General features: G+C 39.2%; 1 protein-coding gene across 11 annotated transcripts in view; it reads left to right on the forward strand.

The window, feature by feature from the left end:
• Positions 1-12,020, forward strand: part of LOC124257471 (ras-specific guanine nucleotide-releasing factor RalGPS2-like) — a 78,916-nt gene that overhangs the window by 63,943 nt on the left and 2,953 nt on the right. For all 11 annotated transcript variants that reach the window (XM_046691584.1, XM_046691541.1, XM_046691546.1 and 8 more), the window contains 12 exons: positions 813-902; positions 2,058-2,150; positions 5,561-5,684; positions 7,585-7,722; positions 8,463-8,556; positions 8,916-9,092; positions 9,775-9,938; positions 10,403-10,469; positions 10,618-10,729; positions 11,172-11,264; positions 11,437-11,542; positions 11,901-11,992. In XM_046691584.1, the coding sequence (XP_046547540.1) occupies positions 813-902; positions 2,058-2,150; positions 5,561-5,684; positions 7,585-7,722; positions 8,463-8,556; positions 8,916-9,092; positions 9,775-9,938; positions 10,403-10,469; positions 10,618-10,729; positions 11,172-11,264; positions 11,437-11,542; positions 11,901-11,992 (1,350 nt within the window). The remainder of the gene's footprint in view (positions 1-812; positions 903-2,057; positions 2,151-5,560; positions 5,685-7,584; positions 7,723-8,462; positions 8,557-8,915; positions 9,093-9,774; positions 9,939-10,402; positions 10,470-10,617; positions 10,730-11,171; positions 11,265-11,436; positions 11,543-11,900; positions 11,993-12,020) is intronic.

Here is a 12,020-nt window from a genome sequence, read left to right on the forward strand (position 1 = left end):
TTGCTGAAATACCCTTCAGCTGTGCAAGCCAAACCCTTGTATGTTCTTCGTGGTGGTGAATGAAATGTACGATCTTTGGCAGTGTGCCAAGTACCTATGAGGATTTCCTTTCAGTAATCGATTTCATGTCTGGCTTAACCAACTGGCTCGTTTGAAGCACAAACCTAACATTACCGACAAGCAAAGGTGTGATTATCGCAGCTATGAAGGTAATGATAATAACTGCCCCTAAACCAAAATATTTGGCTAATAGAAGACATGTTTCCATTTCAGCAAGCTGCATATGCTTTTAGTGTTTGAAATTGAAACTTTTTAGCAGCATTCCTTCCCTGTTGTGGATGTTGATATTCAGTGAAATCAATGAGTGTTCTGGTGGTTGGCTGACACCTGATGCACAATACCTGCCCTTGGCTTTAGCTTAACTAAATATTTTCATTTCAGAATAAATATATTGTTCTTTTATGTAAATATTGTAAAGAATACACAATGCCTTTGGAAATGCAACAGATGTTGTATGTGGGATTGCACTTTATTCGTTACTACAAATTTTAGCTCTTATTGGCATCCAGTCTTCATACCCACTCTCTCAAAATGGGGCGCACCAAATCCGTAGCACAGATATTTTACCGACTCAGCCATCAAGGCTTTGACGACTGACAGATAACGGAAAACATGTTTCAAGCGCATGTATTGAACCTGCCAGGCAGCCAGTTTAAATGGTTACATACTTTTTAAATGTTTTTCCTTGTTTCCCGCTGCCAGATGCTGTCGATGTTTTAGATCCATTATTCATGTGGACTCTCTTCTTCCAGGTCAACTTCTGGGTTCAGAAGGAGATATTAAACTGCCAAACGTTGAAAGCCCGAGCCGAGGTCCTGTCTCATTTTATCAAGATCGCAAAGGTATGTTACAACAACAGATAACGTGGAATAACTGCATGAATTGTGTGCAAGGATGTGTTCAAGAAAGATCCTTTCAACTTTGAAGCATCTTGAAATTACACTCATTTCTTATCAGTTTCAGATGAAACACATCTTGTTGTAGACGACATGCCAGTATTGTAGATCTGGTCTCGGAAATAGTTATTGTTGGTGTAGATACATGTAAAAGATCTTGGTGATATCTTTCACCTTGAAACTACTGTAATCATAGTTATTTTCGCATGGGATTAATTTTTGCGCTTTTAGCGCAAAAAGATTGTGCGTCAATAATCATACCAAGCGAAATATTCATGGTCAAGTCATGTCAAGTACACAAGTAGGAACAACATGCAATTTGTTTAATGCAGCCAATCAACGATTTGACCGTGTGAACAACACGTGTTCATAAACAACAAACACTACTTTATGATTTCTATGTTTAATGTTTGTAAGTACTGGTATACACTCTTCCTTCATTTGTTGTCAGTTAATCTCGTATATGGGACAGGTGTTGTCATGTTGACACAAGTATAATCCCACCTCTCTCTCTCTTATTGTTTTAGTAAACACGATTCAATTATGGCGGCTAGCTTTGATCATTGAATGTCTATTGGTTGTGAAAACTTTGTGATGGATACCATCACTCAGGTGTTTGAAATGCGCGAAAAAAACAACTGCGCTAACAGGTCTTTGGTGAACTTTCCACGAAAATTGCACCCCGTGAAAATATATACGATTACGGTATATTATGATGCTTGAATTTCCAATTTCAAAATATGAGGCATTTCAGGAAATAAGCCAAAAATGTATCATTGAACATAGATTGATGCTAGCCTTGCTCCAAGGCTGTGCTGAATGCTGAGCCCATGGATGTATAGTACATTGTAATTCTATCCTTCAAAAGAGGCAAGTCTAGATAACCTGACAGTACAAGGACCCTGGTCTTACTTATTATGTTTTTTAGAAATTATCATTTAAACTATGAATGTTTACCTGAGAGACTTGTGCAAGTCTATATAGACACCAGTGGGTGAATTTGTCCTTGTGACTTGTCAGGATGGACAGGTTGTTACATTTGTGTTTTAGTGAAGTGATGTTCATTTCACGTCTATTTCACGTCTATTTCACATTTTTCAGAAACTTCTTGACCTAAACAACCTACATGCAGTTATGGCGGTGATTTCCGCGTTGCAGAGTGCTGCCGTGTTCCGTCTTTCCAGAACATGGATGGTAAGTTTGGATCAGATTCACATCTCCACAGGCTTCAACTGTAGAACGTTTGCATTTATCATTTTGTTTCATACGGTGGGATTTGTAATCCATGTGCTGTCTGCATTATTCCCATTCTGATATATAATATATATTGAGTACCAAACCTACAAACTATCCATACACTGCAATACATTTGGTCTCACACTCCAGGATTCGGGAATTGCCTTCAAAGGATCAGTAGAATCTGAATCTAGTATCATGCAGATCTCTCCTTCCTGCACGTTCCCTTCATAAAACAACACCTGTGAAGATCATGACTGAAGGACTTCACATGTTCCCCATCCTGTTGAATATTTAGAAGTTCAAACAAACTGCCCACAAAACAACAGTCCCCTTGGAGAAGCCAAATAGCAAATGAAGGTTTTCTCTGTCAACGTAAGACTCAATATGTTGGAAGAAAACCTTGGATCTCTCTGTTGAACATCAACTATGCACTGTAGTGTTGTAAATTCCAGCTCTTCTAAGTAGAACTGGCCCCGATTTCTCGAAACAAACTTAAGTCTGAGTTTTGACTTAAGTTCGGATTTTTACTCAAATTTGAGAAAAATCATTTCCCAGAATGAATTGAAATCGATATTAAACTCAAACATAGTAGACAATTTGAGTTTGGTGAATAGAATACTCAAGTGGTTTGGGCTTTTTTATTAAAAAATGCAGCTGAGTTCAAAATTCAGCAGTTTCAAATTGTCAAACTCAGTTTGAAATCTGAGTAAAAACTTAAGTTTGTTTTGAGAAATCGGGGCCAGATTGGTATTTGCTGACTCGACACTCTCTGTTTGTGCTGGTATTATGGTCCAGGTGGTATTCCACCATCAAGATGTAGCCTTATAAACCATACCAAAACAACCCTAAAATGTTTACAGAAAAAACTCACTCAATCAATGTTTTATATCCTGAAGAGGGTTTGATGTGTGTTTTTGCAGCATTTAGTGCCCATGCATGAATAACAAATCCAAGCAGGGTAGAGAGGCCTTGTTTTAAAATGCCCCACTCGTTGCTTAAATGGTGATCAACTGTTTGCCAGGTTTCTGTGCAAATATGTAAATTTCTCGCCCAATGTTGGATGGTTATTTGATGGTGTTTGTAAAGGTAACACAACCCCATCCTTCACGTTTGATGATGAAGTCATGTTTTTTGTTTCGGGATCGATTTGGCCGATAAATCCCGTGACTCTGTAATCATGGACCTCTGACTGCTCTAGCGAGTGGTTCAGCATCCATCTAAAACTATCAATATTGACAAGTCTGATTTGGTCTAGTAAGCAATTTGTGCTACATAATACAAAGGACGGACACTGTTTGATTTGATAAACCTCTAGACCTATCACAAAAGGGAGATTGATTGTCTGTAATCAATTTCACTGATGTGTATTTCATCGCCTGTCAATCATGCTTGATGTTTTGGTAATAGCATATAAAGCAAATTCAGTTTAGATTCAGCGAGTTTAGATAATTTGTATGAGGTAATCATTACCGTTTGTGTTTTGATCTATATAATCACTCCCATTCCAGTAGCATGTAGCCCAAATTGGATTATGTAAATGTCTGATTTGTAACCATCGTCAAACATAAAATACACAATCAAAGAAAGTTAAGGGTTTTTTTTCATGACTTCTGTAGGTCTGATATCCCAGATTGACAGTCATATGAAAAAAATCATCTTCTGATTAGTATAAAATTTGATTAAACGAAAAACATGGTTGTTTTCTGATGTGGGGCGGTGGGGTAGCCTAATGGTTAAAGCGTTGGCTCGTCACGCCGAAGACCCGGGTTCGAATCCCCACATGGGTACAATGTGTGAAGCCCGTTTCTGGTGTCCCCCGCCGTGATGTTGCTGGAATATTGCTAAAAGCGGCGTAAAACCAAAATCAGTCAGTCAGTTTTCTGATGTAACCAGCCATACAGATACAATTAGGAAACTTAAGCAGTAAGAATCTGTTAATATCGGCAGCTGCTGAAACCAAACTCTTCCAGTAAATCCAGGATTTCATAGAACATTATTCAATTGATGCAATAAGTGAAGAAGCATGCATAATGTCCAAGAATGCAATTACGAAATCTTTTAAAAGTAAAAATACATTGTCTAGGTTGCTCTGACTCTACAACGCGGTTGCCCAGCGATCAATACGCCTCGGTGATGTATTTACAAATGCTGTTATAATTACATTGCACAAGGTCAAATTAGATTGGTTGTACGTGTATGGTTGATATGTATCTAAAAGCAATACTTCCTGTTATTTGTTTCTAACAGTTAGGTAACAAGGCAGGCATAAAACCATGCTGCCCAGATAATGGTCGTATATTTCCATGTAAACAACATGTCAATTTCCCCGTGACATTTAGGTATGCTATTCAGCCTGGCAGCCTCGGTGTGTTCTTAATGCGCCTATCCAAGAGTAGTTGTGAGGATGACGTCCTTTGATTATAGAAACAAGAATTTTTGTAATTGGGTCATAAGGAAGATAATTGGTCATTAGATGGATGCTTTTTGTGCTTATTTTCGTTTGAAATGTTATTTTTAGATTGTTTTGCCTGATCGAGGTTGTATGCTTCTGAAGATAGTTGTAATGAAGCCAACATGTGTTGTGAGTTAAAGGGTGATGATGCTCTTTGGTGGTGGATAATGAGAGGTGTTTTGTAGGGAAAATATTATTCTACGGTCGTTTTATCCGGAGTAGTAGAGTTGCACCAGAACTTATTGGACAGAGCTGGCTGAGATAGTGTAGTTTCAGACCCCGGTGACGTAGCTCATTTCATCGTAGTATCAATCATTGCATTGTTGAGACAAAAGGGTCTCACTCATTTCTTTACTCATCTATGGTTTGACCCCCGAACCTTGGAACCCGTGATGATCTGGGCTAGAACTGATCTTCAGTAACCCATGCTTGTCGTAAGAGGCGACTGAATCGGGTGGTCAGACTCGCTGACTTGGATGACACATGTCATCGTATCCCACTTGCATAGATCGATGCTCATGCTGTTGATCACTGGATTGTCTGGTCCAGACTGGATTATTTACAGACCGCCGCCATATAGCTGGAATATTGCTGAGTGTGGCGTAAAACTAAGCTCACTCACTTGGGTTTTATTCCCTACGTTGACACAATGCCCTTTCTGGTGTTGCCAGCCACAATGCTCGTATAACTAATTTTGTGGTAAGGGCAAGGTCAAGCATGCTCAGAGAATGCATCTGTTGTGATTTCAGGATTATGTAGTTGTTGCTCATACTCTTGACCACTGGTTTGCCATTGTTTGGCCAGACTATTGCATCACCACAGCTTTGTTGAAGACATGTGGGAACCTAAAGACATTAGCCTGTGTAGCTTCAACAGTCCCACAGTTAAAAACAAAATCAATCATTTATTTCAGATGCTGTCCAAGAAAGACAAATCAATGTATGAAAAGATGGCAGACCTGTTTTCTGAAAACAGTAATCGACAGAAGTTACGAGATTACATGGAGAACGTCAAGCTGCCATGTATTCCATACCTAGGTAAGTTGTGGCACATTTCACAGGGGCATAGGGAGGGCCACTTTCACTGAGACCCTGGGTACTATCAGCGTGGGACTTTGTGTTTGCTACAAAATCCTCATTACAAAAAGGGGCGGTTAAAGCGTTAGCTCGTCTCGCCAAAGACCCGGGTTCGATTCCCACATGGGTACAATGTGTGAAGCCTATTTCTGGTGTCCCCTACGTGATATTGCTTGAATATTGCTAACAGTGGCCATACCATACTCACTAACTCATTACAAAGAAAAAGGAGGCAAAAGAAATAAAAGCAATGAAAATTGAACAATCAATTGAATGTTATGCTGATGAAGGCGACTTTGTATTTATCTCAACATATTTCAGTTTAATCTGCTTGAACCAAGGTTCCAGCTGAAAATATCTTCCTTTCACCATATGGCTGTTTAGTTATCCAGGGAGAGTGACCTTGAGGTCAGGAGTTGGGAGGGGTCGTTCTCACCTGCAAAAACAAATTCTCTTCAGAAAAGTTATGAGTAAAATTAGAACAAGTTTAAGCACTGGACATTATCAACAAACAAACGCAGTGAATATCATTATTGATATATATTTAGATCAGATCAAAAGGTTTGCTTTAATGTTATGTTTATTGGTCTGCATATATTTTGTTTTTGCATTTGGAGAGGGTCGTAAATTTCAGACATCTTAAGAGTGTAATTGGGGTATGTCAAAGGTATTAATGTCTGAGGGAGAAGACTGAACGTATCTCCAAGTCTATTTCACCTCATTTCACCTGGTCGCTCATTAACTAATACATTACACTGTAATGTCCGTCTTAGACTCAGCTCAATCAGCCAGGATTACTCGTCAATTACATGTCCATCATTCGAGTGAGACGTAAATATCAGGCTGCCTGTAGGGTCGTATATTGCAAACAGATGATGTTCACCAACCAGACAGCAGTTTGATGTCTTGATATTAGCAAGCTAGTCTGACTAATGCTGATGTAGCTTGCTGAGCAGTCAGGGTAAATCGAAGTTACAGGCGTGATTACAAGGTTAGGTTCGGACTCGGATGACATGAGATATACGACTTACTGTCCACGAATGTCAGTGGATGCCATGACAGGAATTAATGTCAATTGCGAAAATACATAAAAACTGAATAATCGTATCCAACATTTGTTTATTTCAAGTATTTTAGGAAACAAATTTCATCATAATGTTGAGCTGTGACAGGTATTTCGTCATAAAAGTGTCAGGAAATTTTGACGTTTATTTCATCATATTTCATGGACAGCAGAAAGGCTATTTCTAGCCCAGAGAATTAGACCCAAGCTTGCATAACAAACGATGATATTAGGTTGTGTCATCATGACAGCTGATGGTGAGTCAGTGTGAGACCCAGGGGCATATTGTTCAGATCAGCTCATGGAATATTGATTGTCATTGTGATGAGCCAGACAGTCGTGGCTTCTTTACAACTAGTCATACTTCATGTGTCAGCCTAAGTCTTCTGTTGAACAACTGTACTGCACCCTCTGAATATGTTATGCAGCTGGTAGACTATCACTAGGATTATTTGTTAGGAAAGTCTAAAGAAAACAATATTAATATACTCTAATTAATTACTGAATAAATTAAGGTAACCAGAAGGTTTTAATGTTTAGATATTGAAGCGCGTTTGTTACACAAACCTATTAGCCCATGTACAAAAAATACATCTTTTGAAAAATATTTTTTTATTGAAAAGTATAATACTTAAAAAATAGATTGTTTCATTTTTGCAGTGTTTAGTTGAAAGTATTTCTTCTGAATAACCAGTTAAAGCAACTATTTTCACTATTTATTTTGCACCTAAGGACTAATGTGCTGGTATATTTCTGACAGGTTCTACCACATGTGACATAAATCCTTGTTCATTTCAGGGTTGTACCTGACTGACTTGATCTACATTGACGTTGCACATCCACACCACGGTGGCATGGAGAGTCCACCTCGCAGACGCAGACTACAGATGAACAACATCCTGCGAGTCATAGCAGACTTCCAACAGTCACAGTATGGTATGCACAAGTTACTCACAGATGGTCACCTGCCATGGTTTTTAATACTTTTCAATACTGATATCAGAAATAATGATAAATGAGTAGTTACATTTGGTGAGAAAGTGGGGAGATTTTATGCTACTTCAATAAGTTTTATATAATATGGTGTTCTGGCAGGGAAACACGACCATGAAGCAAACTTATCCAGGAAAGCCCTTGCAAGTCTAGATTATGTGGCAGGTCTAGATTTCCACAGTTTCAGGAAAATGAAAATGAAGAAAGTCTCAGGGTTCCTTTTCAATATATATTTTTTTAAATTTTATTATGAACTGGGTTTTTTTCTTCTGTAAAATATGTTCATTTAAGAGGCTAGTTGTTCGTCTACACCGACCCTGTATATATTCAATATCATAATTTAGCAAAGCCATGAGACGCGATTTACAGGTTTACATATTTCCGGATAACAAAAATAAAAGTGAAAAAATCTTTCTCACAAGTACGTTATTGCCTTGCTGTAGAGAAACTACACTTCGTGATACAGGCCCAGCTGAAATGTCACTGCATCTAGGAGACATTCTCAGATAGCATTCTGAATAAGATAATAATAGGAAATGTTGGGGTTTTTTAATTTTATTTTTACTTCAGCCCAGATTATTTACAAGAACCTGTTAACTAAGAAATACAAAATAATTCTAACCTGGATATGTATTGATTGTAGCTGTTTTGATGATGTTTTCATTGTTGACCTTGTGTTGCAGACCATCTGCCGGTGTTGGAGCACGTACAGAACTACCTGAAGTCAGTCCGCTACATCGAGGAGCTCCAGAAGTTTGTGGAGGATGACAACTACAAGTGAGTTCAGGACCATGTTTACATCACATGCTCATTAACGCAGTCTGTTGTGGACCGTGGTTCAATTTTAAACAGGCGTTCGCTCGTCACGCCAAAGGCCCAGGTTCGATTCCCCACATGGGTACAATGTGTGAAGCCCATTTCTGGTGTCCCCCGCCGTGATGTTGCTGGGATATTGCTAAAGCGGCGTAAAACCATACTCACTCACTCAATTTTGAACATCCATTGACTTGTTTCTTTCCTTGTCTAAGGAGTAACTGTAACTGTATTATTGATTTTCCTTTTTGCAACAGTGTTGATAAATGTCATCTAGTATTATATTGGGGATGTATTGACATGAATGATTCTTGATGTTGCAGGTTATCGCTGAAACTGGAGCCTCCCCACTCCCAGTCCAACTCCTCGTCCCGGGAGGATGTCAGCTCCCATCACCACGTGCCAGCATCCCCTTCCACGGAACCACGTAACATGCTCTCACCTGGAGCCGGCTCCAAGTTCGCACCCTCCCACAGAAAGTCACGCAGCTTAAGCGCTAAGTATGTATTTTTAGCATTCGATGAATCGTTAATTGTTTCATGTGGTCCATTCACCCTCGCACAGAAAGTCTCACAGCTTTAGCGCTAAATAGATATTTTTAGTGTTCTAAGAGTTGATAATTGTTACATGTGGTCTAGGCGACCTCAGAGAGAAAGTCTCACAGCTTTAGCTAAATAGAAAGTTCTGACAGCTTTAGGCGACCTCGCACTAAATAGATATTTTTAGTGTTCTAAGAGTTGATAATTGTTACATGTGGTCTAGGCGACCTCGCACAGAAAGTCTCACAGCTTTAGCGCTAAATAGATATTTTTAGTGTTCTAAGAGTTGATAATTGTTACATGTGGTCTAGGCGACCTCACACAGAAAGTCTCACAGCTTTAGCGTTAAATAGATATTTTTAGTGTTCTAAGAGTTGATAATTGTTACATGTGGTAAAAAATATAGCAGCATCTCAACCAAGCCTTGACGCCTTTTATTTGGAGTGTTTTCTCTGGTTGTTGCTGGGTGTGAAAGAAATAGTAGAGAGACATGCACCATGGTCAGTCTGGAACCTCCTCCCTCAGTTCTCCCTGCTGGGTTTTGTGTGTGAAGCAAATGCTTGATGAATCATCCAAAATAAAATTGCCAAAGAGTAAATGAATGTACCAATGTTGTAGACTAATGAGATGTTGATTGTTCCAGTTTCATGAGCTGCACCCACCCCCAGGCTGACCGCACGTACAGTCTCCCCTCCCGCACCACTGCCCCCTACGTCCAGGGCATCCGTCACCTGCTGGACGACAGCGTCCTGGAGGAGTCGCCATGTGCCTCCAGCGATGGATCCGTCTGTAGTAAATTTCAAAATCGTAAGTCATTTACTGGAAAGTTCAAATCAATAATTTCCTTTGACACTGACGTTTATTTGTGATGAGTACTTGCAGTTTTATACAGTGTACTGTTTTTGCACCGATGATGTTCGATCAAGATCCATACCAGTGCAGCTTTTAAATTCGTGATGTTCGTTCTTGTTCTCCTGTCGTGTGATCTTCGACCCACGAAGATCCGGGTTAGAATTGATGTTCAGCAACCCATGCAGAGGCGACTAACAGGATCGAGTGGTCAGACTTGCTGACTTGGTCGATACATATAATTGTATCCCAATTGTGTAGATCGATGCTCATGCTATTGATCACTAGATTGTTTGGTCCAGACTCGATTATTTAAAGACCGCCGCAATAAAGCTGGAATATTGCTGAGTGCGGCGTGAAACTTAACTCACTCGTATGATCCTGAAATGAACATGCTTTCATAATTATCTTGTCAATTTCAGTCGAAGGTAGAGAGCACTTAGATTCCACATCTAGTGAACCTGAGTCATTCTGGCCAAACAAAGACAGGTAAGTGTACATTTCAGATATTGTTTTAGAGTGCTAAATGATTTTAGTTTAAATCACATATTTTTCTCGCAGTATTTGTTGTCATATGTGTCATTTAATGTATGTTTTTTGTTTTGTGTATATTTCACTTTGATGTTGTCGTTTTCAGCGTGCATTTCCATGACTCCGAGGAACCCCCAGAAGCCATCTTCCAGGCCAGTTTTACATGTGAAAGCTGCTTGAAGAGGAAGACTCTGCTCAAGGAAGGGAAGAAACCAACGGTATGTTGCAATAGCAAGTTCTGTAGCAGGTTCTGTAACAGTCTCATCAGCTGGGATCAGCTCATTCTATCACCCACCAGATTGTCTTGTCTTTGGACCCGTGAAGACCGGGTTAGAATATTGATCTTCAGTAACCCATGCTTGTCGTAAGAGGCGACTAATGGGATCGGGTGGTCAGGCTCGCTGACTTGGTTGACACATGTCATCGGTTCCCAATTGTGCAGATTGATGATCATGCTGTTGATCACTGGAATGTCTGGTCCAGACTCGATTATTTACAGATCGCCGCCATATAGCTTGCTGAGTGCAGCGTAAAACTAAACTAAACTCACTAACTTTTGTCTTGGGGGGATTTTTTCAGGGTGGAGAAATGCTATGGCCCAAAACAACATTCACTCCATGTTCAATTATCACAAATTATTACCAACTTTTCTTATTTCAGGTGTCGTCATGGACACGGTATTGGGTCGCAATGTGGGGGACAAATCTTTTGTTCTATCCAGCAAAATCCTTACGTGGTACAGATCGCAATGCTGTGAGTATCATTCATTTATTTTAGTGTTTCTTGAATCAGATGCAGATGAGTGAATTAGCCACTTGTGTGCTACTTTAAGCTATCATTTTTAGTTGTAATAGATGTGTTTTCAGATTATTATTTTGTTAAGAATTACGTTATGTTTACATTGTTCTTTTGGGGTCTGTTGCAGTTTAAGTCGAATCCAAGCAAGATGATGTCAGTGGTTGGATGGATGGTGGTCATGGGAGATAACCCACTTCAGCCTGATGCATTCCAGCTTACAGATCCTGTCAGGGGTAAGACCTCCCATGGCCATACTGCACTGTTTTGCATAACTACCATCTCACGTATTGCCTTTCTACACCCAAACAAAACCCGTTCATCATTGATCCATCCACAAGTGTGGATTATTTGAAACTCAGAAATATTTTTTTTCTATTTATCAATTTTTAAAGGAATTTAAGTAATTTTTATTTATTTATTTTTTTAATAAAACATATTGTATGACACTACAGTACTGATCATAAACACTAAAACTGACCTTTTCTCTTTTTTATTTTTTTTTTATATATATATTTTTTAGAAGATTTTACTGATATTCATTTTTGCGTTTAAGGCATTGAAGCAGACAGTACAGGTTTTTGTTTATTTCAGGAAATGTGTACAAATTTCGAGCGGGTTCACAATCACAAGCCTTGCAGTGGTGCAGACACTTGAGCGAAGCATCAAAGAGGTATTCGCATCGGGTGAGTGTAAGTCTTATTTATATAATCA

The sequence above is a fragment of the Haliotis rubra genome, unplaced genomic scaffold (genome assembly GCF_003918875.1).
Source record: "Haliotis rubra isolate DU_JTF1 unplaced genomic scaffold, ASM391887v1 Scf117, whole genome shotgun sequence".
Classification (NCBI taxonomy): Eukaryota; Metazoa; Mollusca; class Gastropoda; order Lepetellida; family Haliotidae; genus Haliotis; species Haliotis rubra.